This window comes from Poecilia latipinna, unplaced genomic scaffold (genome assembly GCF_001443285.1).
Source record: "Poecilia latipinna isolate Pla-1442-1.1 unplaced genomic scaffold, P_latipinna-1.0 Scaffold773, whole genome shotgun sequence".
NCBI lineage: Eukaryota > Metazoa > Chordata > Actinopteri > Cyprinodontiformes > Poeciliidae > Poecilia > Poecilia latipinna.
Genome location: NW_015113389.1, coordinates 166,253 through 191,255, shown reverse-complemented (window position 1 = coordinate 191,255; position 25,003 = coordinate 166,253). Strand labels below are relative to the sequence as shown.

At 41.1% G+C, this 25,003-nt stretch overlaps 1 protein-coding gene across 6 annotated transcripts in view; it reads left to right on the top strand.

Annotated features, from left to right (window-relative positions):
* Positions 1-348: 348 nt before the first annotated feature.
* Positions 349-25,003, top strand: part of mtss1la (MTSS I-BAR domain containing 2a) — a 38,304-nt gene continuing 13,649 nt past the window's right edge. For 3 of the 6 annotated variants that reach the window (XM_015046319.1, XM_015046317.1, XM_015046314.1), the window contains exons 1-7: positions 350-909; positions 4,813-4,874; positions 4,988-5,061; positions 22,810-22,894; positions 23,023-23,114; positions 23,215-23,289; positions 23,704-23,712. In XM_015046319.1, the coding sequence (XP_014901805.1) occupies positions 841-909; positions 4,813-4,874; positions 4,988-5,061; positions 22,810-22,894; positions 23,023-23,114; positions 23,215-23,289; positions 23,704-23,712 (466 nt within the window). In that variant the 5' untranslated portion in view covers positions 350-840. Of the gene's footprint in view, positions 910-4,812; positions 4,875-4,987; positions 5,062-9,422; positions 9,430-22,809; positions 22,895-23,022; positions 23,115-23,214; positions 23,290-23,703; positions 23,713-25,003 lie in introns of those variants that run through there. The other 3 variants (XM_015046313.1, XM_015046318.1, XM_015046316.1) reach the window with 3 other exon arrangements.

The following is a 25,003-nucleotide window of genomic DNA, read 5'->3' as shown; positions in this document are numbered from 1 at the left end:
TTTTTTTTTTTTTTTTTTTACAATATTTGAAAGTCATCAACACCTCTCTCGTGTTGTGCATAATCCGGTGCATACGCTGAGGCGATAATGAGCCGCGTGCTACTGTTTCTTTTAACGGGTTCAAGAATAAAGAAAAGCGAGGCAAAGCCGGGCATTATCAGACGCGTGCTCGGATACAAATAAAACCGAGGAAATCCTGCTTTGCATATGTCAGGAAAATGTTCTCTAGGAGAACAGGGTTTTACTTTTTTTTTTTTTTTGCGTCGGGTGAAAGGAGGGCTGGAGGTGGGTGTTCCTCCCTGTCCCCTCCTCCTCACCCAGAAAAAAAAAAAAAAAAAAAATGACCTGCCCCTTTTCCATTCCCATGGATCGAATTACGGGAGACTCCATCTCCGAGACATCTGCTCCGCTATTAACAACAGAGCGCGTCTCCGCGTCCCCCCTGCGATTGATCCCGTCTCCCGTTGTGTCGTGGCCCCTGGTCCTGCCCTCTACCCCCCGAAACTGTGCGCTCTGCGTTATTTGCGCTCATTATGAGGAGCCACCGTGCATGTGCCCTCCACGCTTTCCGGCGGCTTTAGTCCCAACCAGACGGCTCCAACCCTCCCGGAGAGACGCGAAGAAGCGACGGAACGAGTTGGAGGAGCAGCCGGTGGCCCCGAGCCTCACATTTGTTTTTGTTCGTGCGCTCCGCAGGCTGCTGACCGATGTGTGGCTTCGCATCCTCGGACGATCGAAACGAGCATCGACGTATTTAATGAGTGAACAAAGCTGAGCCGCGGCATCCCCGGACTGCTTCTGGTTTCTTCGTTAGCTTTCTTTTTATTTGTTTTGGACACCATGGAGTCTGTGGAGAAGGAGTGCGGAGCGCTGGGTGGATTATTCCAGGCCATCGTGAACGACATGAAGGTAACACGCAGACATTCAGCTAGTCTGGGGGGGGGGTTGATCTGACCTTTGTGGCTGCTCGGTGGCTAAGCAGACGCATATATTTTTTACTGCCTTTGTCTGTTTCACCGGGTCCTCCCCCACATCCCACACGGAACACCGCGGCAGGACAGGCTGAGGGATGAAACATGTTTCCCTTTGTGTTATTTGCATAGTGTTCAGCAGGTCCGTCAGGCAAGTGGTTGCCACAACAGTCAAGCCGGCGTACCAACCTGTTTACCAAACACAAACTGCTCGGATGAAAGCATAATTCTGTCGTATGTCAAAGAAAAGCCTACTGGAGTTGCTCCAGTGGACCCGACACAAATCCAAAGAGTTCTTATATTCTTCTGGGTCATATAAGTAAGGCAGAAGATGCACACATCATTTTCAGTTATCACAACTCGAGGATGGTAGTGTGACATTTGACCCCAGACAATTGCTCCCTCTTTATCCTAATCTGGGAAGGACGCTCTGAAAGGAAATAACAGTTTCATCACCTCATCCTCTTGAGCAGAAACAGGCTTGAGAGGTTATTGATTGTGCTTCCTGATGTTTGGCCTTGTGCCAGTAAATCACTACCTTCAAAAGATGTTGCTTAGCGGCCAAGGCAAAAACCTTTGACCTCAAAATGTTGAACTGACTCATCTGGCAGATAACGTGTAATAAACAAGTTCTCATCTTTTTAGTGATATTAGCAGGACTTACTGAGATGCAAGTGTGTGTGTGTGTGTGTGTTGGGGGATGGGGGAAGGAATCAAGGAAGTTGTACCAGGGTGGTCTGTTGTTGTTCATGACAACAGATGGAAAGTGTGAACATATCCATCAGGCCTGCAGGCAGCTCCCTGCCTTCTCATTGTCTAGGACCCACATGGTGCTTGCAAACCACTCAGCACTGCAAACGAACGAAGCATCAAGTTGTGCGATCTGCCTCAGTGGTGCGTTTCTTATTGATCCAAAGCTCAAGGGACCTTTATACCATTGGGCCAGGCTATTTTCCAGAGACGATCGTTCATCAGGCTCAGATTAAATCAGCCTTCAGCTATTGGCTGCTCAGATTTAGTTTCCTACATTTCCTTTTTGTGCGGTGTGGTGCTTATGCTAGGACCAGAGAGATGCTAGCTCTCAGATAGAGGCAGTCTGTGTATTGATAAGCAGCACAGATGAATGAGGTTAAAGCCCTTAGTCAGCACAGTATCGCTGACTGGTGTCTGAGAAAAAGGTCTGACCTCACTGCACCGCTGTGAGCTGGGCAATAGAGGCACGCTCTACCAATCATTGTTCTCTCCTTCATAGTGAACAATGACGAGGCACTGAGTAATCTTATTTACATGAATCTCATGCAGTTCACTTGGACAAACTCAAGACAACCTGTGCCTCACGTGTACTGAACTTTACAGACTTGGAGGGATAGCATGTTAATGTCTTACCTTTACTAAGCAACTCTCTTGGCGTCTTTGTCAAACATAAATTCAGATTAGTTTGTCCTGGAGCCTGAAGCTAATGGCGGTTCAAAGGGAGCCAAGACCAACGTAGACTTATATTGTCTCAAAAAAAAAAAACCCTCCAGACTAAAACATCATAATGGTTTATAAGAAAATGATCCCATAAGCCTTTAAACAGGTGGATGCATTGGACTGTTATTTATAAAGATGCCAATGATTATTTACATAGTAGGTGGAGGTAGATGTTTGTATGACATGGATTTCCATGTGTTGAAAGATGTTAAACATTTATGGTTAGTCTAGCTGCCTCATAGTAAAGTAAAACAATATCAAATTCAATAGAGAAGGGTTCACTTAAACTGCTGTGTTACTTTAGTAACTACATGACATGTAAAACTGTCATGGAGTTAGTTCAACAGAAAGCAGTTTTAAAGAAAACAATGTTCTCTTCACACAGAAAGATCAACTCTAACCTGCTCCAACCTAAGTAATGATGGATTCTGGGTAAATTACCAGGGGTCTAACAATACATGCAGTTAATGAAAAGAGCATATTAATGAGTTCTCAAGCAAGACACTAGACTATACATCTTTTTTGGGTTTTTGCAAATCAAGGTTATAAATGGTGCTTTGAGGAATCTGTAATCAGTGTTTAAAAATATATATATATATCTATATAGATCTATATATTTTAGATCTGTCCACACTTTTCAAATGTGGCACTAATGCCCAAAGACATAAACTACATTTATCAACTATCCCTTTAAGTCTCTTAAGTTCAGCATACAAATGAAGGTTATCTGAAACCAGGTGAACTGCATGAACATCATGCAAATAAAGACACTTGCTGCTCGATCGTTGTTCACACTGAAGAGTGTTGGGCTGCTAAAAGTTCAGCTAAAGCTTGTTGAAAAGGCATTAACAGTGTTTTACTCAGTTCAACGGAACAAATTCCACATAGGTATTGAAAAAATGTTTTCCTTAAAAATGTTAAATAGCTTTTTAGTCGACTACATTTACATGAGATTGAGTAAAATGTTGTAGGACTTAATCATCTAAAACCAAAGTAAATCTAAAATGACAACAGGTGTGCTGTCAGAATCGGTATCAACTTAAAAATCCTTAACCTTCCCTCTAATATTTGTGGTACGACCGGCCCCTGTTGGTTATATAACAGTCTGACGAAGCTAAAAGGGAAAGAAATAAAAGAGGAGTGGGAGGTGAGGGAACAGTTGGTGAAAGGTTGAAGTGATGACAGCGGTGACTCATCTGAATTAGAACACCAATTCGATCAGATCCGAGTGGCACATTTTGATTACAGGCCTCTGCATGTTCCGGAGTGAAAGCTTTTGATTTTGTCCTTGAGGATCAAGGATAACGCTTTTACCCTCACCCTTCAGTGAAAGATGAGGGGAGGTGCAGCCTCTTTCTCTTCATCTAATGTATACCTTTCCATCCACTTCCCTGAAGTCATTGGGATGTGAATGAACATAATAATAATAATAATAATAATAATAATAAAAAAACATCAATGCCCTCCGGATGTCTTCGCCCAAGTCTTTAACTCTGGTTTCTCGGCTGTATTGGCAGCGCGTACCTCCTGCCCATGGGAGCCACAAACCTTACAAACTAATTAGGCACCTGTTGAAGCTAAGCATGAACAGAAAGCTTAGAAGGCGTCCAGGGAAGTTTTATTTTATTTTTTTATGTTTTTCGAAGAGGATAACTCCTAAATCACTGTCGTAGGGAAATCCAAGGAAAGCTGGGAGTTAACCTCTGTCACTGCCAGAACAGAGGTTACACCAGAAACGATGAGGAGCGAGACACTTCCCAGATTGCCTCTTGGCTATATATAGTCAGAACGTGTAACCCCGGTTTTTTGGCCCATCTCCATTAAAGAGGCATACAGGGGTTATGCCTTTCCTCTCTTTACTCCAGGGCTCAAGCTATTGCTTTAATGGGATCTAGCCTTGAATGTGTTTTATGTTTGGCTTCTGCACTTCTAGCTCAAGGCAGAGTGTGATTATCCAGAGGTAAATCTAATCCAGATTTTTCAAAGACAAGTCCATCCTGCCAGGACGTAGAAAGCGATATGAAGAGTTTCAACGTGAACTCATCGTGTAAGAAGACGAGACGTATTGCCGAAGCTTTTGAAGACAAACCAGAAAGTTCGGGTTGAATTTCAGCATGTTTCGAGCTCTGTGGGAAGGAGCCACGCTCTCTGACTTCTCACAGCCTTTCGCAGATTTAAATCTACCCTGTTGTCCGTTTAAATGAACATTTTGTCACGTTGCTCCAGACTTTCCCCCTTTGATGGAACATTATGTCTTCATAAAATCCCAACACGTGCTTACTGTGTGTGTGTTTAACAGAGTGTGCTTTTGCACTGTAACGTCCTTGCTCAGGTACTGGCAAACTTTTCCATTTTGCTTTCTCACCAGAGCTCCTACCCCGTGTGGGAAGATTTCAGTGCCAAGGCTACAAAGCTGCACTCTCAACTCAGGTGAGACGTTGGTCTGGATGAACAGTAACCCTCAGTGGTGAAAACTCTTATGCAATGTTTACAGACTCTCTGTGCAATCAGAGTACGGTGAACATGTGTCGTTGTGTTTACAGGACCACTATTCTGGCAGCTGTGGCCTTTTTAGATGCCTTTCAGAAGGTGGCAGACGTGGCTACCAACTCTAGAGGTAAGGGCTCAGTTCATACCTATGTCTTATTGCACCAGAGAGAGTTTTGGGTGGGGATCTGAGAAGAAAAAGAAAACAATTACAATATTGATGAACATTGCAAAAACAAATTTGCTTGTAAATATATTGCAATTTCCTCCATCTACTATTTTTTGATATCCTTACCACTGTCTGTGAAATTTCACATATCAGTGACTGAATTCTGTATTTTACATGTTTTGACAGAATTTGTAAAACTCTGTTTGACTGAACAAACTCTAATATGTAGATGCAAAGTCAGTGCATAGTGGTCTACCTCATAGTTCATCCAAGCAGTCCTTTGCAATTGCATTACTACACATATTGATATTGAGATAACACCTGCAATTTTATATATTGTGCAGCTCTACATTCACTCTGATTAAATGATGGGTTGAGATCATAAGGTGTTACACATCAGTTTTTGTGTTTTCTTACTTACTGAAGAAAGATTTCATGTCACCATGAGCTCATTTTATTGGGATTTCTGGAAAGCAAACAAGCTAATTAGACGTAGCCTGTCGTATCCGATTCATCATCTGATTAGGTGGATCAGCTGATCATGATATTTTTAAATACAAGACCGTGAAAGGACAGGAACTTCTTACCATTCCACCATCTTTAGTGCAGCTCAGTGAACTGGTATGAACTTTTATAGTTTGAGATGTTTTAAACCGCTAAATTCGCTAAATTACGCAGACTCTTGTTCCACTACGCCAACAGATTTACCCTCTCAACAAACTCAAAGTAATGTGATGTTCTCCTGCTACATGCAAGGAAACTGTTATTGATAATGTCTGTACTTTAACTATCTTACCTAATAAAAAAAAAAACAAAAAAAAAAAACAAGTTCAAGTTCTTTGTTCACTCACCAATAATGTTGTGGTGGACATGGAGTATTCCTTTTGTTAACAGTGACAAACTCTCAGTAGTATGTGCAGGACGACTTTTAATTCACTGCTGCCACATGGTTAAGATTAAAGAAGCTGCTCTCATGTTCTCATCATGCCTCACTTAAAAAGTGCAGGGGCTTTCTCATGGTTCTGAAGATAAACTCATGTCTTGAGCAGCTAGCTGAAGTACAAGGCTGACCATAGCTTGTTAACTCTCTGTGTAAATGCCATGTATTGATTATTCACCTACTAGTACATTTTAATGTGGTTCCTGTTAATTATAGCCTGACCACTGCCTTCCTGTGCAACTCTGCTTGATTAAAATCTTGCTCAGACAGTCTGGGCTTTCTCCCACTGACTTGGATTTCTCTTGTAGAATTTCTTTCGGGCCAATCAGCAAACAGAAGGAGAAGTTGTGAAAGATGACATTGATTTTCTGCGCTGGTTTAGATTTGCAGCCTGCCTGTAGTTTTAGCAGTGGCAGCAGCTGGAGGAAATGAAAGAAGCTGTTAGGTCCATGTTGGTTACTCTTCCAAATATTGAATTAATATTGAGAGTCGCCTTGTTCGGTTAGCTTCATAGCTATGAACTGGTGCGCTACACACGTCTCGTGTAAATCTTGGTGATTCGGCCACATTTGCTTCGTCCAGATCCTCCGGATCGTCTGGACAAAGCAAATGGCATATGTTTTACCTGATGCATTCAAAAAATATCTTTGATTTTTTTTTTTCTGCTTCTACATTTTTAAATTAACTGGCATATAATACGAGACCTTTTATCTAAAAAAATATTCATATTTGTTGCAGTACGGCGTTATGTTTTCACCATTAAAACCACCAATAGAGAATATTGTGGAAAAAATTTACTATGTTTTCTTTTGTTTTGAATTTTTAACTTGAATTTACTAATTTAAATTATGAGATTAAGATAAAAACAGTTTCTATGTTTAATGAAATCTGGACCTAGAGGACCAGGCTTATTAAGCATGTGATGATCTATCAAATCTTATTTTTTTTATGATATGTGCTAGAAAACATTAACTAGCAGACTATTCGGTTGATTTAAAAAATTCTACACGTCTTCAGATAAATCAGACGATGTTTTTTCACAACAAAATGTGGCTGTTAGGAATGGAAGAAGAAAAAAAAAACACATCATAAAAAGATAATAAATCTGGGCGCATTTCCTTTATTTTGTTAAAATAAAGAAAAAGGAAAAAGGAAATCCCTTTTCAACCCAGAATAGCATATAAAAATCTCTCTCCGAGGTAATTCTGCAGTCGGTAACATAATCACCAATTAAGTTTGTGGAGCAAAAGAAACGACTTCAAATTCCTGAAAGGAACAGAACCACTAATGCCTATCAGTGCAGCTGATATAAAATGACTGAGGCTACACCACCAACAGGGATGTGAGGTGGAGGATAGTCATGGACTCATCCAGCGGTTATTAAAAAAAATCCTCCGTCTTTACCCTGAGCCAATACCTAGGATTGGATCAACACTGAGACAATTTCTTCACTCCTTAAAGCAAAGCGAAGGCTTAAAGCTGACAAGCAATTACATTTCTTTGAGCTGCACAGTTTCTATATGCAATGTTAAACATAGGTCTGTGTGAACTATAGTTCAATATTAAAAAGTATAGTTACTTAGTTTTTTTTTTTTTCCACATTTATACACATGGTAGCCTTTTAGTGTGACATGCTCAAAAGCCTCTAATCACTGTCTTATTATGCTAAGAAGAAAGAAGTGGAAAGCAGCTAAAAGTGGGGAGAAGCAGCTCACAGAAATAAAAAAAAAAAGAACTTATTGTTTTTCAGTCGTCTGCTTTGTCACCCTGCTCGTAACGGCAGAGAGGCTGGCTAGAAGGACGCTGATTGACACAGATTTCTTTGGACCTGATCGTCGAGAGCAGTATGTAGGTCAAAAAAAAAAAAAAATCCCACTAACCCGCATGAGCGTGCAAAGGCTTTTGACGTTCTCCCAAGCACAATCACACACACACACACACACACACACACACACACACGTATGTTCAGAGTGTGACAGCTGGTAGCCGGCCACCTGACCCCACAGGTCACATACCAGTGCGCTTTTAAATGCTTTGTGGCAGCACCAGCCTGTCTTTACCAGTCGCTACCATAAAGGGATCTCAGCAACACTATTTCCATTTCCACACTGTCACAGCCATTGATCCCATGTGCCCTCTAGTAGCTCTTACCTTTATTAACTTGGTTGTCTTACTAAATAATTACTGGAGAGGAAGCGGAAGTGTTCTGCAGGGCGGAGCGAGGCAGACTTGGCTTAACCAGTCCGTGGTGTGCTCCAGTAAAAATGGGGGTTCGGGCCACTGCATAGGCCGAGACTTCAAAGGAGAAATGAAGGCCAGACAGCCGAATGATAGATGGCCCAAAGAGAGATGAGAGAGATGAGCAAACTGAGTTTCGCAGCTGGAGATGCATAACGTCCCTGTAAGTGTGTCACTCATACACCCACTCACTCCTCTGCTCCTCCGCGAGGAACATTAACTGAAGGATTAATGTCATCCTTCTTAGGCCACGGACTATATGAGCGACGAGAGACTTTCAGAGCAATTAAAGAGAAACTAATGAAACATGGCTGACGCTCAAACAGAGCAAACGGTTTTTCTAAAAGGAAGACGCTGATTTTTTTTTTTTTTTTTTTGTTATAACAGTGAGTTTTAGATTTGTTTGCTGGTGTGCGATAATAGAAAGTAACATGACAATGCGATAATATTGTTGAATATTATATCGGTTACAACCCATTCACATTTCACTCACACCACTACTCTCTCTTTTCAATCTTCACAGTGGTGTTATCTCTAGATGTAAGTCCTTGGTGGCTGCAATCTATATCAGATATGGGCATAAAGAACCATGAATGTCGATGCCAGACATATTATTTACATGTAGAGTTTAAATGTTATGGTACCAGGAATATTTTAGGATACTACATATTGCTTCCTTTGCTGTTAGGATTCTGCACACATTGATAGTGAGATGAGGACTGTAATTCAGTATGTTTTGTAGCTGTAAATTGCATATTCTGTATATTAATCAATGAGACACTCCATATGAATCTGTCTTTTATGAGTTTTCAGAATCAGCAATAGTCGCTTCTCATAAAATCCAAGTCATTAAAGAAAATACATTTATCAACATCAAGTCTTAGTCATATTAGCATATTTATGCATGTTTTAACTGTGGCTTAAGGCTTCTTGAAAGTCCAGTGCAGGTAGTTGTGTGGAAGCGTGCAACAAATTAGCATGATATTTTTCAAGACACTAAACGGTAACAAAAAAAAAAAAGAGTTAATCTTAAATTAACTTTGAAATGCTCAGCTGTTTTCCTGCAGTTGCATGCTGTTCTAAGATGTTGCAACTTTTCAACTAGGCCATTTTTTTTTTTTTTTTGGCATCTGAATTTGCCAAGTGGACATGTGAGTAAACCAGAAGCAGCATGGTCTATGGCTTATGTCCGTTGCATGAAATGTGTTGGCTTGTGGAAAAAGTTGCATTTTTGTGCTACATTGAAAATAATTCTTTTGACCCACTTTGTTACCTTGGAAATAAAGCTGAATTTAGTTGACTTAAACATCTAAAACCTCAGACGTTGATGGAATCTGAACTTTGACATAGAAAATAGTGTGCATAGCGTGAAGACGACACGCCCAGGTGAAACATGGCAGTGGAAGCATCATGCTTCCAGGACAGGAAAAACAAAAAAAATGCTAGAATTGTCATTTTAACATGCTAAAAAAAAAGTAGAACTCAAAATCATCTGCACTATGTTGCAATCCTTGCAAATATTTTATTGTTTTTACATGGAAGAAGGTGTTCTGGCCAGATAAGAAAAAAGCAAACAAACACAAACAAACAAACAACAACAAAAAAAAAAACATTTCATGCTACCTAAACAAAAAAACGTGTGGAAGAAAAATAAATGTCAATGTTATTGCTTCTTCTTGCAACAACAAAAGAAAAACAAGCAATTTGGCACTGCTACTTATTTGCAAAGTTTCTGCTAATTATTTAGAATTTGGAAACACCAGATATGGATGACTTGCAAAATGTCTCATGTGGTTTTATAATTTATCTCAGCCATTCAAATTTTATTGTGAACACTACAAAATCTTTTACAGTGCTACAGAAGTTTTACATGGGCGCCAGTACATGCATTTTTAATGTTAATTATTATTTCATTATTATTTGTTTTTAATATACGGAATGTGCAATTTAAAGATTAATAGTTTACTCGCATCGCTTCTTTTAAAAAAAAAAAACCCAGTAGATTAAGTGATTACAATGTGCTTACTGACAATTTTTCTCCCAATTTTAAAAATGGTTGATCTTTCAGTACACACTGTGCACTTTTATGCTCTCTGAACCAGTCTGCCATTTTAGCTGCATTGCTCCTGTGGGAGCCGTTTTCTTCTTTGCATGATCCAAACTCTGTAATTAATTTGGCAGCAGGAATGTCGATATTCACTAAAACTAGCCTGCGCTGCTCAAGAGTAATCCTTAAGTATCTGCCTGCTTGTTTCATGACCGCAGTTTGACGGCTTTGACCTTTTGACTGCTGTTACATTGTTGTAAAATGTTCTTAAGAAAACACCCTTGCCACAATGTTCTCGTCTTCACAGTTTAGCCCTGACAGCTGTTCAACAACTTAAAGTTGCTTGCACACCATTTTCTGTTTTCTGTCTGTGTGGCTCTTTTTCTTTGGCCTCTGCATGTGTGTGTGTGTGTGTGTGTGTGTGTGTGTGTGTGTGCTCTTCTTTTTTTGTCCATGGGTCTGTCTGCCTGCCTGCGGTGATCTTATTTGTCCCGGTGTCTCCCATAAAGCCATATAGGGCTGAACTCACCAGGGGGGAGTCTTGCCCTCGGCTATGAACTGCTAGCCGCCATCGCTGTCACCCTGATCCCCGTACTTGTGTTGGGGGACGAGTTGCAGCTGCTGACACAGCTGGAGGTTTCATCGCATTCTTCTGCCGCCTGCTTTAATCCACCTTTAACATGCTCGCCCCTTCACCCCTTTAACTCTCGCGTTCTCAAAACTGTGCACATTTCCCTGCTCGTCCGTGCCAAGGCAGGCAACACTTCCCCTCATTCAGTACTTCCCGATTGATCCAGGGGGGAGAGGTCAGGGAATGAGAACGGATTTTATGATTTCCTGTCCTAACTTTTGGTACTGTCTTTCACTGTGAGGGCAGATTTGCTTTAATATAAAACCTGTGAAAACTATATTGGGTTTCAGATCCTCCAGATGGTGACTCTTTCCACATATAGAAACTCCCGTTGTCTGTACTTCTGTTTGGGTTTCCTCTCGCTTGTGTTGTGAGTTTTAAGAGTTTATAACTACGGTCATGGCTCTGGCGTCAGCGTCTGTGTTTTATGGAGCAGCTGTATGAGTTGGCTGCCTGTGCATTTTGGCTCTGGGTTTGACAGTTTCTCCACGCCATGTTGATGGATCTTTGTCTGAAGGCACGTCTGAATCTGCAAGACTAGAAGCCCTCATCTGTGTTCAATAAGGGTTCGTAATGGCTAAAACTATATTAGCAGGGTGTATTTAGAGAATTTAAAGCTTATGGAGACACATGTTTCATGTTTCGACACCTTTCTTTTTTTTTTTTTTTTTGGAAGTTTGAGGCCCAGTTTGCTTCTTAAAGGGCAAATAACATATTCAAGAGGCGCAAAACCAGTGGCTTCGTTTGAGACACATGTTGAAAGATAAATCATAGTCACCCTTCACACTGTTTTTCAAAGCAGATAAATAATAAAAAAAATAAAAATAAAAAAAACTTTTTGACATATTGACCAAATTTGTCAAAACGTCAACAATTCCACCAGGGAATGTAATCATATGAGCACAACTGGGTTTCTATTTACTAAATGTCAGAAAATCTAGCAAGAAAATGATTTATTGTTTATTTTTTATAACTTTCTTTGAATTAAAACGTTTAGACACAGAATGATTACTATATCTTTAAATAATGAAGGAAAAACCAGATGACGATGTCATGAATTTGGGAACTTTTGATAGGTTAATTTGAGTTAATTAGATGCACACCTGTGTTTAGGCCACACCTGGAACACACTCCATTTTTCTTTGAAGTTAGTGGTCAAATCAGCCAATTTATTTATTTCAAACAGACAAAAAGAAAAACAGAAAAAGAAAGTGAAACAAATCATCATGCCCACTGACATACAATTTTACACACTGAATGACACTTAAACCTCACTTTCTCATCCTTCATTTTTAGTATCAACAATAGCATTTTCGGTCTTTGAGACAGTCATCCTATTCAACATATTTCCCAATAAGCTTCTTTTTGAACAGTTTCTTAAGCTGGTTTATGTTTGTACTTTATCTGATCTCATCATTTAATCCATTCCATAAAACTACCCCACAGACTGATGTACAAAAACTCCTTTTGGAAGAAAACCATGGAGTTGCACAAGTCTGGTTGATCCTTGGAAGCAATTTCCAGATGGTTGAAGGTGCTTTCATCTGTTGAAACAATTATAGACGTGATGGGAATATCCAATCAACTTACCACTGAAGAAGGAGACAGGTTCTGAGTCTGAGAGGAATGTGTTTTGGTTCAGAATGTGCAGAACAAAAGCCAAATAACTTTTGAAAATGCTGAATGAAGTGGTAAGTCATTATCCGCAGTGAAACATGTCCTGCGTCCACATGTGCTGAAAGGCCTTTCAGAAAGGAAGGAGCGTTTACTTCAAAGGAAACATAAAAGAGCCAGATTGCAGTTTGCACAATCAGAGGGACAAAGATTTATTTATTTATTTTTTTTAATCTTAGAGACGTATCCTGTGGTTTGATGAAACTAAAGTGGAACTGTTAGATTATATGGATCTCTGTTACATGTAGAGGAAAAACTGGGTGCTTGTACCATCCTAACTGTTGAGCATGGGAGTGGCAGTATCATTCTGCTGGGTTGTTTTGCTGCAGGAGAAACTGGCACGCTTTGTTCATTCAGGAGGAATGGGCCAGAACTCCAACAAAACACTAATGTGAATGTGTCTTCCTGAGAGGAAAAAGTTACAAAACGACGTACTCCAGTTAATGTTGTGTATTATTATGTATTGCTTTTGCTGTAACTGTTGTACTTCTGTTTCACTTTTCAGCTTTTCAGCATTTTCCATTTTCATTTGTGGTTGAATAAAATAAACTGAACTAAACCTGGGAGACTAAGGTTAATGGCCTGTGACTGCATACCATACACACTTCATATTTTTTTTTAAAAGAGGTGAGCCATGATGGGTTGGGGGGGGGTGGTAGTTGACCTGGATGGGGGTTGTGGTTGGTTGCCCTGGGATTTCCACAGCTCTGGGTATCCAGGGTAGGCAGAGGCGTCGAGCTAATCCTCTTAGCCCCACTCAGTAATACACAGACAGAGACTGCCTTCACTTGCTTTCCACATCAGCCAGCTCCAGCTTTAAAAATTCACTCTTGGATCATTGACCAGGCTGCTGTGCTCTGCAAGTTTGTCCTTCCTAATAAAACGCTCTGTTCTGAGCACCTGCACAGCAAAGCCCACAGAGTACACTCACATAGACCTACAGCATGTATTTTTATCTTCAAAAGCACTTTACTTTTACTTCCATTCATTTTTTTTGTTTGTTTAACCTAACCCTGAACTCGGGTCACGCAATACTCCTGAACCTAACCCCTAACCTAACAACAGCAGGTCTTTATGGGGCCTGGGCTTTGGGCCCCATAAGATGCAGTGGATCCTCACAACATAGTGTTTGTTGGAAAAATGTCCCTCACACGGTGGGAAATGATAACGCACACACACACACCATAACAGAAACATACATCCACATAAGCACAGACAGGATGTTCCTGGGCCATTGAAAACCTTCGCCAGCTTCCTCTGCCTCCTCTCTCTCTCTCTGGTACAGTGGAGGTATGCTTGTAGATCAGTGTGTCAGCGAAGCCATAATCTGCTTGGCTGCTGCACTTCTCTGGGTTGGCAGATGGAGCGGATATCCCTACCCGCCATCTGGACACCCTGGCATGGAAGAGATGTGGTCGTGGCCTCGCGCTGAGCAAGATCAGGGGATTACTGCTTCCCCCTCTATCCAAGCTATTTGTACAGGCTTGTCAAATAATGAGCACACCCTTGTGATCAGCAGCAGAACAATCATCAAGCCAGCTTTTTGTTGTCCAAGCTTGATACGAGCTTATTCTGTAATCTCAGAACCAGAACCAGGGGTTAAAGTCTGGAGTTATTGGTTGAAATTGTCTGATAAGATTATAGATCTTGAGAGTTTTGGATTATTTTCATTATGTGAGATAGAGAAGTTGAAATGTTATGGCCAGTGTCAGGGCCGCTCTGGTCATATGCTGCTTTAACAGGTAATCCCCATCCATCCTCCTTCATCCGTTTTCCGAAGGTATACCCACAGCATGATGCAGCCACCACGCTACTTTACTACAGGGAGGATGCTCATTTTTGTTTTTGTCTTATCAAAAGACCTTCTTCCAATTGGAGATACTTTTTTTTGGAGTGGACAATAATAGTGCTACAATAATAATGTGTGTTTTCAGGCTAAAGACAGTGCAGTGTGGCACTTCAGCAAATGTCCAGAGATCAAAAACAAACTCAGGACAACCGTGACTATAGTTTCTGCACACAGTGCGCCTGCGTTATAAACTAATCCTGCTATGGTATCATAGCAATATTGATCAATATTGAGGGTGCGATGATTGCGAGTTTCATCTCAGAGTAACTCCATGCTGAAGAGGGAGGTGGATGTAATTACATTACTTTACTGTATGTTTAGCCAAACCGTTTCAGTGCCACTGACAGACTGCGGGCAGATTGTTTTTAGCTGAGAACAGTATGATTACGAGGGCTATAAAGCAGTGCAGCTTGAGTCATCACGTTGAACTGACTCACAAGTTTACCTTTGTAAGGGGGTTTCTCTCTCTCTCCCTCAAAGATTTAACTGATCCATTACCGTTAGATTTAAACATCCCCCACAAGGCAAGAGATGTCGTCAACCCACTGCGGATTGCTTCCATTAACTGAGCGTTCGCTTGTTCTCTTGTTCTCTTGCTCTGTTTCCTGTTTCCTTTTCTTTCTTTCTTTTTTTTTTTGTTGTCATGTCCAATAAAATGCACATCTGGACAAGGGTTAACAAGTATTTTTAGCAGCATTTACGTTGCAGAACAGGAAGCTCCTCCAGCAGGGAAAAAACATCTCTGTTCTTCTCCTGCGCCTATTGAATCACGTCCTAATGCACACCAGACCATCAGCACTCACCAGGGGCTGTCTTTGGGTGTTTCTGGTTGAGAGGTGAAGCTTGTTGTGCTTCTTGTCTGGCCAGGCAACAATGGGATGACTGTGTGTGTGTGTGTGTGTGTGTGTGTGTGTGTGTGTTTGACGGTGTTTGCGTGAGGGACACTAAAACAATCGATCCTGAGACCACTTCCTCTGCGTCCTCGTTGTATTGTTGTTGATTAGAAGAAACATTCCACAGTTTGAATAAGGATGCGACACAAAAAGCTTAGAATGAGTGTCTGAGTTTGGCTACAGACACTAATGACAAGCGCGTCTATTTAAACACTCGATTGAAAATATTTTGAGCCTCTGAAGTGTTGGGACGGATTTTCTTTCCACTGCGATGGAAGCTAAGATTTCGTGAATCAGCAGATGCACGAAGTACAGAAAAGTTTCTGCTTAATAGTAATCTGTCATTACTCTCCATTTGAAGTCTAAAGTTGAAATTTGAGTTGAAATTATAAAAATAATAGCTGGTCACAACCTGCATCCTGCATCCTAAATGTAGGAGGACAAACCAACTACGGTACGCTAACAGTTTGAATCTTCCAGATGATGAAGCTGAACAGCAAGGGAAGCAGTTCAATGTGCCACGGCACATCAGTCCATGTTTCAGTCGTTACCATGACAACCCTGGATATGGGCTGGTATAGAAAGATGTTTGACCAGGGGCCTGACGTAGAAATCATTATGCTTAAAACCTGTTGTGGCACAAGATAGTATTATTTAACTCGAGGAGCCTGATGTTTGTTCATAATTTTAATATTTTCTTGTCTAAGCTTAAATTATGAAACTGAAATACAAAAATGTTTTTCAAAATTGTTTCATGTTTGAAAGTTAAAACTATATGTATGCATAAAATGCTGCTAAATGTAAGAACGTGTTGATATTCTCTTGCAATGCTGAATGCCGTTTTAAGACTATACTAGTGTTAACGTATAGGTCTCTGTAACATCAGTTCTTCTTGCTCTCCTGGTCAGTAAACCTCAAACAAAGAGCCCTAACAGGACACTTGGTAATCATCTTCCAATTGCTGGACAGTTGGTGGTTTGACCTTTCACCCTGTCACATGCTGTCCTGGGATAAGACAGTGAATGTCCCACTGCCTCCAATGTACTTAGTGGAGACTACTCCGTGCTACATATGCTGTAAACATCCTCTTCTGGACGTGATGCATTCAAAACAATAAAAAAACAAAAAACAAAAAAACAATGAAGCCAGCAACATTTATTGAAGTCCAGCTCAAATGTAGTAGGAAATGTCAACATGATGATCGCGGATTGAAGGCTCGCTTTCTTTAAAAAAACTCACAAAGTTCCTCTTGAAGAACTTTTATTTGATTTTCTGAAGCCCAGTTAGGTCAAGGAAAAAAAAAAGGAAAAAAAAAAACCACGTGTGATTATTTCAGCCAGTCAAACCAGTACAGTCGAGGATTAAAGCGAATCCTGGGTTGAATTCTTTCATTCTTTATGTCAATACTGAGTGGTTTATCAAAAGACACATGCTGTCCGTTTCTGACATCTGCAATCTATGTCCGCATGAGGCTGCCTTACCCACCGCTCATTCCAGTTGAGATCAGAGGGTATTGGTCTCTGACCAGGAGGCGCAGTGGAGGCTCTTTTATTTATGACCTGAACTCCCCCTACTGTGCAGACGCACTGGAAACCCAGCTGCGCTTTGAAGCAAATTATTGATGATGTGGATTTATGATGATTTGTAAAGGTTTTAAAGTCAGAAGTTTCAGCCGCATGTTTGTTAAGCTCACAAAATCAAAGCAAGTGGCTCTTCCCTGTTGTAGAGTAATTTCGCCGACTTGAAGTAAAGTTTGGGTAGCACAGAAAAATCTTCGATTATCTAATTTAATTCACTTGATCTGGGACTCGGTGCGGGAGCCCTGGCAGCGCCTGTGGCACCTGCAGCAGCCGCTCCCCGACTGGTCAGATGCACCTCCGACTGGGAGCATGTACCCTCTTTCATCTTCGTCTCTCCTCCGGTTTCATCCCACAGCCCTTTTCATCCATCAGTGGCCTCCAGTGTGTCCCTGCCAGTTCACTCTCCGCTTCCCTTAAAAAGGAGGCGGCGGGGTGGGGGCGTGGGGGGTTAAAGGCAGCAAGCTTAACTGTCTGTGCCAGCCGCTGTCAGCTCCCACATCCAAGGTGCTAACGTTGGAAAGAATTTTCGTAGCTCAACGGAGTCTGTTTGAAAGGCTGGCCGAAGTGAAAAGACTTCGTATTCCTAGAAATGTTTAACACCTGGGGTTTTTTTCTATGCCTCTTCTTGTGGATCAGTCTTTATTGACAGTCTGCAGAGAAAGGGGCAGCCCAGACTAATGCAATAAAGTTGTATTAAGACTTAAAATTGGAGAAAACAGAAGTCTGTCTGCAGAAGAATCTGTCAGCTTAAGCATCAGTGAAACCTGAGTTTAACACCAGGCTTTAGATGTTGGGCGAGAGAGAGGGAGATAGTTAAGCTCCCATGTTGAAGACATCAAGGAGTGAGGCCTGTGGCAGTTTAGCTCCTGGTAGTATAACCCCCTATAAAGCAGGGCTATTAAAATGCTCCTCCTTTCACACGGTGTCTGGAGAGTTAATCAGAACCAGAGCACTGGACAGAACAGCTAAGAAAAATGCTCAGGCCACGTTTTGGAGTTTGTGGAAACTGGAGCTTGAAAGGTTCAGGTAAAAATCTCACCTGTTAGGCAGAGAACCATGCAAAGATGTTCACTTTTTTGTGATAAACTAACGCAAAGTAGTGGATATTTGTGAAGTTAAAAGAAAATGTATAAATAAACACCTGAAAAGAGTGACACATTTGTGTTCCCTTTTACTCTGATGCCCCAGATAAAAATCCAAAAAGCTGAAATTGCCTTCAAAAGTCATCTGGTTATGAAAAAAAAAAAAAAAAAAACTTTTTATCTGGGAAAAAATCCCAGTAGGAATGCTTCATTTCTGTGTAGACCAGGATTGAGCTTTAAAGATTTGTTTTGAGGTTTGTGCAGCTGTAAAGATTTGCTTATTTTTTAGCAACAGGTATTATTGGTTTTTCCAAAGTACCATCATATGGGGGACAAATTTAAATGGATGCCACTTTTTAAATTGGCATTTGTGAATAAAAAAACTGATAACTATGTTTCTTTTTTCCTACCACTTCACAATTATTTACTTTAAAATACATCAAATTTGTGGTTGTAATGTAACAAGAATGTGAAAACGTTCAAGCAGCAATAATAATCCCTCATAATGGAATATGTTTCAAAATAAACACGTTATCTTTAACTTGTTCTGTAACTAAGATGACCAGCACATTCCTGATCTGAATGCGTTTATATATAACATAAAATAAACTTCTGAGCAAGAAAAATAAGCTTGTTTTAAGTAGATAATTAAAGAATATTCGTACAAAAAGTACACTTTAGAAAAAAATGTCTTATTATAAGTGAAACAATCTGCAAGTGGAACTTGCATTTTTGTATCTATATTCCAGAAATGCTGACTTTAAAAGACTGATATCTTGCTGAAAAGTTACTTGTAAGTTATTTTTGTCTTATTTCAAGTGTACTAAGATATTTGCACAAGACAAATAGACAAAAATGCTTTGTAAGATTTTGTGTTGCATAGCAGCTCTCCTCAGTGCTTGTCTGTGTTTCGCTACATTCATGGACCGGTGGATGCATTGACCAACTCCCTAAACTCACATTTGGCTTATTAATGTCATTAATGTCATTTTCTATCCTCACACACGTTTAACCAACTCCCAACGGGGCCTAAAATCACCAGAGTAATAGGAAAATAAAACAAGTATCTCAAGAGGAAGTATTTGTCTTCAAAAAATAAAAAGGCAAAATAAGTTGTTTTTTTTTTGCCCTCCTTGTTATGAGCTTTTAGTGAAGCTAAGCCTCCCTCCTTGATCATACGTGTTTGCCAGGATTTCATGTAGCAACGCAGGTTGCTGTGGGAGTGAATCACTCCATCCCTGCTCATCCGGCTGAGGCCAGGGGCCAGAAAGGCTCTCGGAGACGGCCAGGAAGCCTCTGAAGCTCTCCAGGATGTAGCTGTCAGCTGATCCTCCGTTCAGGAGGGGGAGAAGGACAGGAAGAAGGCGGGAGGGAAATTGGCAGGTGTGGATAGGACGAGCGAGTGTGGGCTCTCTCTTTCCCCAGCTGACAGTAACATTGGCAAGGTCTGCTAAAGACATATAAAAGCCCAGATTCTCTCTGTGTTTTTCTCCTGCTTTCCCTCGGCCTCCTTTGCTCCTGTAAGTACCGATCAGCTGCTCCGTCTGCTTTTGCTGAGGCAGATTTTTGGGGGAAAGCTGGGGCTGGCGGCACTTTAAACTCTTTAAGAAATCACAGTGACGGGGACGTACTGTCACGCTTCTGTTAGCTAAAGATATTTAGAATATTTAACATTTTTTATTAAGTCACAAGTAGTGAAATCGGTTGAAAGTGGGCTGCAAAAGAAGGTTTAAAATATGTCCATTTTAAACAGATGTACACAGTTCTCGTCCAAGTGCGGGAGGCGAGCACAGAGCGACTGCTCCATGAAGAAACCGGTCTGACTCCGGAAGAGAAATGCATGACTCGATGCGTAGTTTTTAAAAAAGAGTTTGAGTTTCGTATATTGACTTCTTCTAAAGTGTGGCTTTCTTTACAGCCAAAGCTCGGTGCTTTGGCTCCATATGTTACTTCAGTCACTTCCTGGTACAAGAAACTTTCACCTCTAGCTCAGCCCTGTTGCCAAGTCACCTGGAAAAGCCCAACCCAGTCCCCGCTCCTCTCCCCAAAGCACCACACAGGCTCTGCTGAGTCTTTCTACAGGTGTTTGTTCAAATGTCTCTGTAAGACAGACTCGAAGTCTAGTCGCTGTCGTCTTCAGTGATACGGTTTGAAGCTTTGCAAGGCACATAGTCGAATGGAGCAGCATTTGTTTGGTAGAGTCGTGTTGCTTCTATGTCAGGTGATTTTTGAAAGCGTTGTGATATCTGGAAAGGATCAAAGCATGTCTGTGGACACCGTCTGCCAAGCACAGCTCCTTTCCCTTTCATGTTTTATCGTGGACGTTAGTGTTGGCCTCTGTTTCTCATTCTTAGCCAGTTTGAATGATGTTTTGCAAGCAGAGAGAACAGGAAAGGCAGAGCAGACATGGAAGAATAGAGGGATATCCCCTTACAGAGTTGCCTCCTTTTCCCTCCAGGATAGAAGGGTTGAGAACTTCGGAAAGGGTGGGGGGTTGGTAAATCACATCACCTGTCTGCATTCAAACTTCTGCACTCCCAAAGTAATTCATGAAGATTCATGCGGTAGTGTGTGTGCCTTTATGAATCCCCTCCCCTCTGACGCCTAAGTCATGTCCCGTTGCTCTGTTTTTGTGTGTGTGTGTGTTTGTGTGTGTGTGCTCATAGACATTCAGATTAGCCCTATGTGGCCCAGATTACAACAGGATCAGTGCTACCATATATTACACCAACCTCTGAGCTATCATCGGGACAGTGCGCCAGCGACAGCTTTAAGATCTTAAGACCCCATTTAATTACAGTTATACATACAAAGAGCAAAAGTACAGTAGCCATTTTACACAACCTGTTATTGAGAAATCTGCGTGCAGCATTGGAGCTTCGGATGGAAAATGGTTGTTTTGACAAGAATGAAAGAGGGAACATGGCTGTAGTCCTCAGGTACTGCGCCTCATTTGCTTCACACAAACACATGTGACATTTACGGGCTCCACTCTCCCACTCAGATTGCGCCCATCTTGTGGCAGTAGCTGGTAATGCATCACTGCATGAGAAGCTTAACCTTTACCAGCTCGTTGTGTTTTTGTGCAGATCTGCTGTCAGGCTGTTAGGAGCCGTAAGCAGGATTTGACTTGGGGTCCTTCCAGCGAATATCAGTCACTACAGCTCAACTAACTTGCCATTCCCAACTTCCTTTTTCACATTTTGTCGTGTTACAACCACAAACTTCACTTTTTGGTATTCTGTGTGTCCAACATAAAGTGGAAGGAAAATGATTCATGCTTTGTATTTTTTATTTTTTTTTTTGTTTCCTAATAAAACCCAGGGAACTGTGGCATGTATTTATATTGAATTCTTCTGAGTCAACAATATTTTGCATAGCCATTTTTTTTTTTTTGCTATAATTATTTCTCCAAATCTTCAGGGCTATGTCTATACCAGCTCTGCATAGCAAGAGATTAATTTCCCATTCTTGTTTGCTCCTATGCAAAATGTCTCATCCTCAGTCGGATTTCATTAAGGGCATCTGTGAACATCATTTCACGTCTTGCCCACAGGTTCTAAATTGGATTTGGGTCTGGACTTGACTGGGCCTGTCTAACACCTGAATGTGCTTTGATCTGAACCATTTCACTGCAGCTCTGTCTGTATGTCAGGATCATTTTTCTGCTCGATAGATGAATCTCCACTTCATTCTCTGGTCTTTAGCAGCTCAAAGCTGGTTTCCTTTCAGCGTTGCCACATAATCAGCTCCGTCCATCTTCCCATCAAGTGTGACCAACTTTCCCACCATGCTGTGGCATCCCCACAGCATGGTGCTGCCCCCACAATACGTTAGCCTCAGGGTTTCCCCCAGTGTGTTAAAAGCCTGACGGGCCACCAGGCTTTACTTGTGTCCCCACCAGGCTTAGTATTGCGTATTTATGTAAGTTTTTTTTTTTTTTTTTTTAATGTTTGCATTTTTTTAAGACTTTATAGTTGGTGTTCAGAGATTCATCTTCAAATCTTCCAGTAACACATAATTATCAAGTGATATTTTCAAATTTCCTGTCAGTTTTGAAAATTTTTTAACTCAAAAACACGGCGAGCCGCTGGATGGATGACTGCCGAGCGCCCCAACCCCCGGGCTTAGAAAGTTTTCTGGGGGAAACCTTGAGCCTGTTTTCATTGTTAGTTTTTTTTTTTATTTTTTATTTTATACATCTAACATTAAAATATCACAGAATTTGTCCTTACCTCTACAGTTTGTGGTTGTACAAACCATTTAGAAAGTTGGGAAGTAAAACAGCTGAACCGTAACCTATGGAAGAACGCAACGTTTAATTCTGAAAATAAATCTTAATAAAAATTGCATTAAAAGTCCATTAAAAGTGCCAACGTTGCATGATTTTGTAAATAATGACAATTTAATGCAACGTTGGCATTTTTAATGGACTTTCAATGCAACTTTTAGAGCAACTTTGCATTAAAAGTGTCATTTACCGAAAGACACTTCATGACAACTGCCATAAACATTCATAAAGACTTGTTCATGTTCATGACAGGTGTTATGTCATGTTTATCACAGTGTCATGTCAGTGTTATTCACAACCCGTCAAAAATAAAGTGTTAACCAAAAAAAAAAACCTACATATGCCACTTATACTTTTTTTTCCAGCTCTGTGTTGGAGCTGTAATGTGTTTCGTCTCGGCGTTCTCCTGGGCTTATATTTGTGATTTCAACATGCAAACTTCTGAACAGCCAGCAATAGTTCGTCTTTATGTTGTGTCTCCAAGGTGCCACCAGGGAAATCGGCTCTGCTCTGACAAGAATGTGCATGCGACACCGCAGCATTGAGGCAAAATTAAGACATTTCACGAAGTAAGAGCCACATGTACATTTTTCTATAGCTGTTTCGTTTCTTTTCTTGCACTGGAGCCTGTTTTGGGGTTTTCTGTGTTTGAATTCACTTCCATGTTTTCAGCTTCATCCCTGTCTTGTTCCCGTAGTGTTCTCATGGAAGGTCTGGTAACGCCACTCCAAGACAGGATAGAGGAGTGGAAGAAGACAGCTAATCAGCTTGACAAAGACCATGCCAAAGGTACAGCAACAAGAGAGTGTAGTAAAATCGGCTCCTGCTCTGCGTCTCAGTGCGAGTTTGAACACTTATGCACCTTTTCTCCCCCACTTTCTCTTCACAGAATACAAGAGGGCTCGTCAGGAAATCAAAAGAAAGTCGTTAGATACCATTAAGCTCCAGAAGAAAGCAAGGAAAGGTGAGGAAACTGTGCAAGGCGTGCTTAGTAATCAAAACTTTGAAATTTAAGGAGAGAGAAATCGGCTGTCGGGCTGTGCGGTGGTATTATAGTGAAGTAGCGCCATCTAGAGTGCAGACTGAGACATTCACGTTCTGTCGGATCAAAATCTACAGCAGCCTCAGAGGCTCCTCTGCAGCTAAGGATGGTTTGCTTTGTGAATCATAGTAATTTCCCTTCCTCTTGCTGCGCTTGTATTAGCCCTTACCGCTGGTTCTGATTAACCTTCGATTTTAACATGCCAGCGGTACGAGCTAATCATGAACATGCAATGCAGTTTGATGCACCTAACGCTGCCTGTTCTTCTGTCTCTCCATCCCTGCCTGATACTGCAACCCTCCTCTGTTTCTTTCTGGCTTTCCCCCCTGGCTGTAGAGCTTCTAGGTATGTCTGCTGCACTTCGCCTTGTATGAGAAACTCACATGCAAGCATCAAAACCATCATTAGATCAATCTGCTGTCAGGAAAAAAACCGAAAAAAAAACTGTGCTGTCTTAGCATTTTTAGCTGGAGGATGAAAGAGTTTAATACGCTTAAAGAATGTGCTTGCATGAGACGTTGGATGAAATTTGCAAGGGAAGATTGACTTTCCTGTCAGCTCTGCAGTGAAGTAACTGGTTGCCAGATGTCATTTGACTGAGCTAAGCAAAAAATAAAAAATAAAAAAGATTACTCTGCTCAAAAATAGCAGAATCCACCTACAAGCACTTTAGACTTAGAAATTAGCACACGGTGATATGTTCATTTTATATATGAAAGAACGGAAGTCTAAAAATTGCACAGCGTGGTGGGTAAAAAAAAAAAAATGTAGCTGGTGCTCTCTTCCAGGTACCGGTAGTTTAATCTATACCTGCTGCCTCATGGCAATTGCTTTATCTAAAATATTCAATATATGTCAAAGGACTAAGTTGTACAGGCTGTTAAATTTAAACTCTAAGTACAGCCACTATTATTATCATTATAAACGCAGAAAATGAAAATCTTAAGAATGATAGATACATGTAGCTAATATTTGTTAGATAAATTGATGGACAGAGTTCCACATTTTGGCACATCTATAGAGATGTGTCAGACGCTGCAGATGTTATTTTTGTTCTCACACAGCAAAATATAGAAACATAAAGTGTTACGTTTGAGTGAATTTCTCCAGTGAAATAAAGGCGCGCTCAGAAATATTTTTTTAATAAAGAGGAATTCTTGGCATCGTACCTCTACATTGCCCAGAGAGCGTCTCCTTTGTTCTGTATCTGTTTTTCTAGACTTTCTGTTCAGCTCATAAGTTTTCTAAAGAATTTAAGTCTGGGGAAGAGTTGATTCTTGTCTATAAAGACTTGGTTGTGAGTTTTGGTTTGTTGTCCTAAGACTCAGCGTCGGGCCGGGGGGCGGGGCCAATTACCGGGCCCCTAACCAATCACCGGGCCCCTTACACATGGAGTGACACTGAAACTGTTGAGCGGGGGGAGGGGGGGAGGGGTGTATTTAACATTAAATACACCCTTCTCAACAGGCGAGGGCGCACTTTCTCTGTCTATAATCACATATTTCAATGACTTGAAACCATTCCTCCCTCCCTGGCACCTCCAGGCCTGGGCCCCCATCCGCCCGGTTTGGGGGGCAGCAGCCCCCCTAAACCCCCCCATAGCTCCGCGCCTGCATTGACGACCCTTTTACTGACA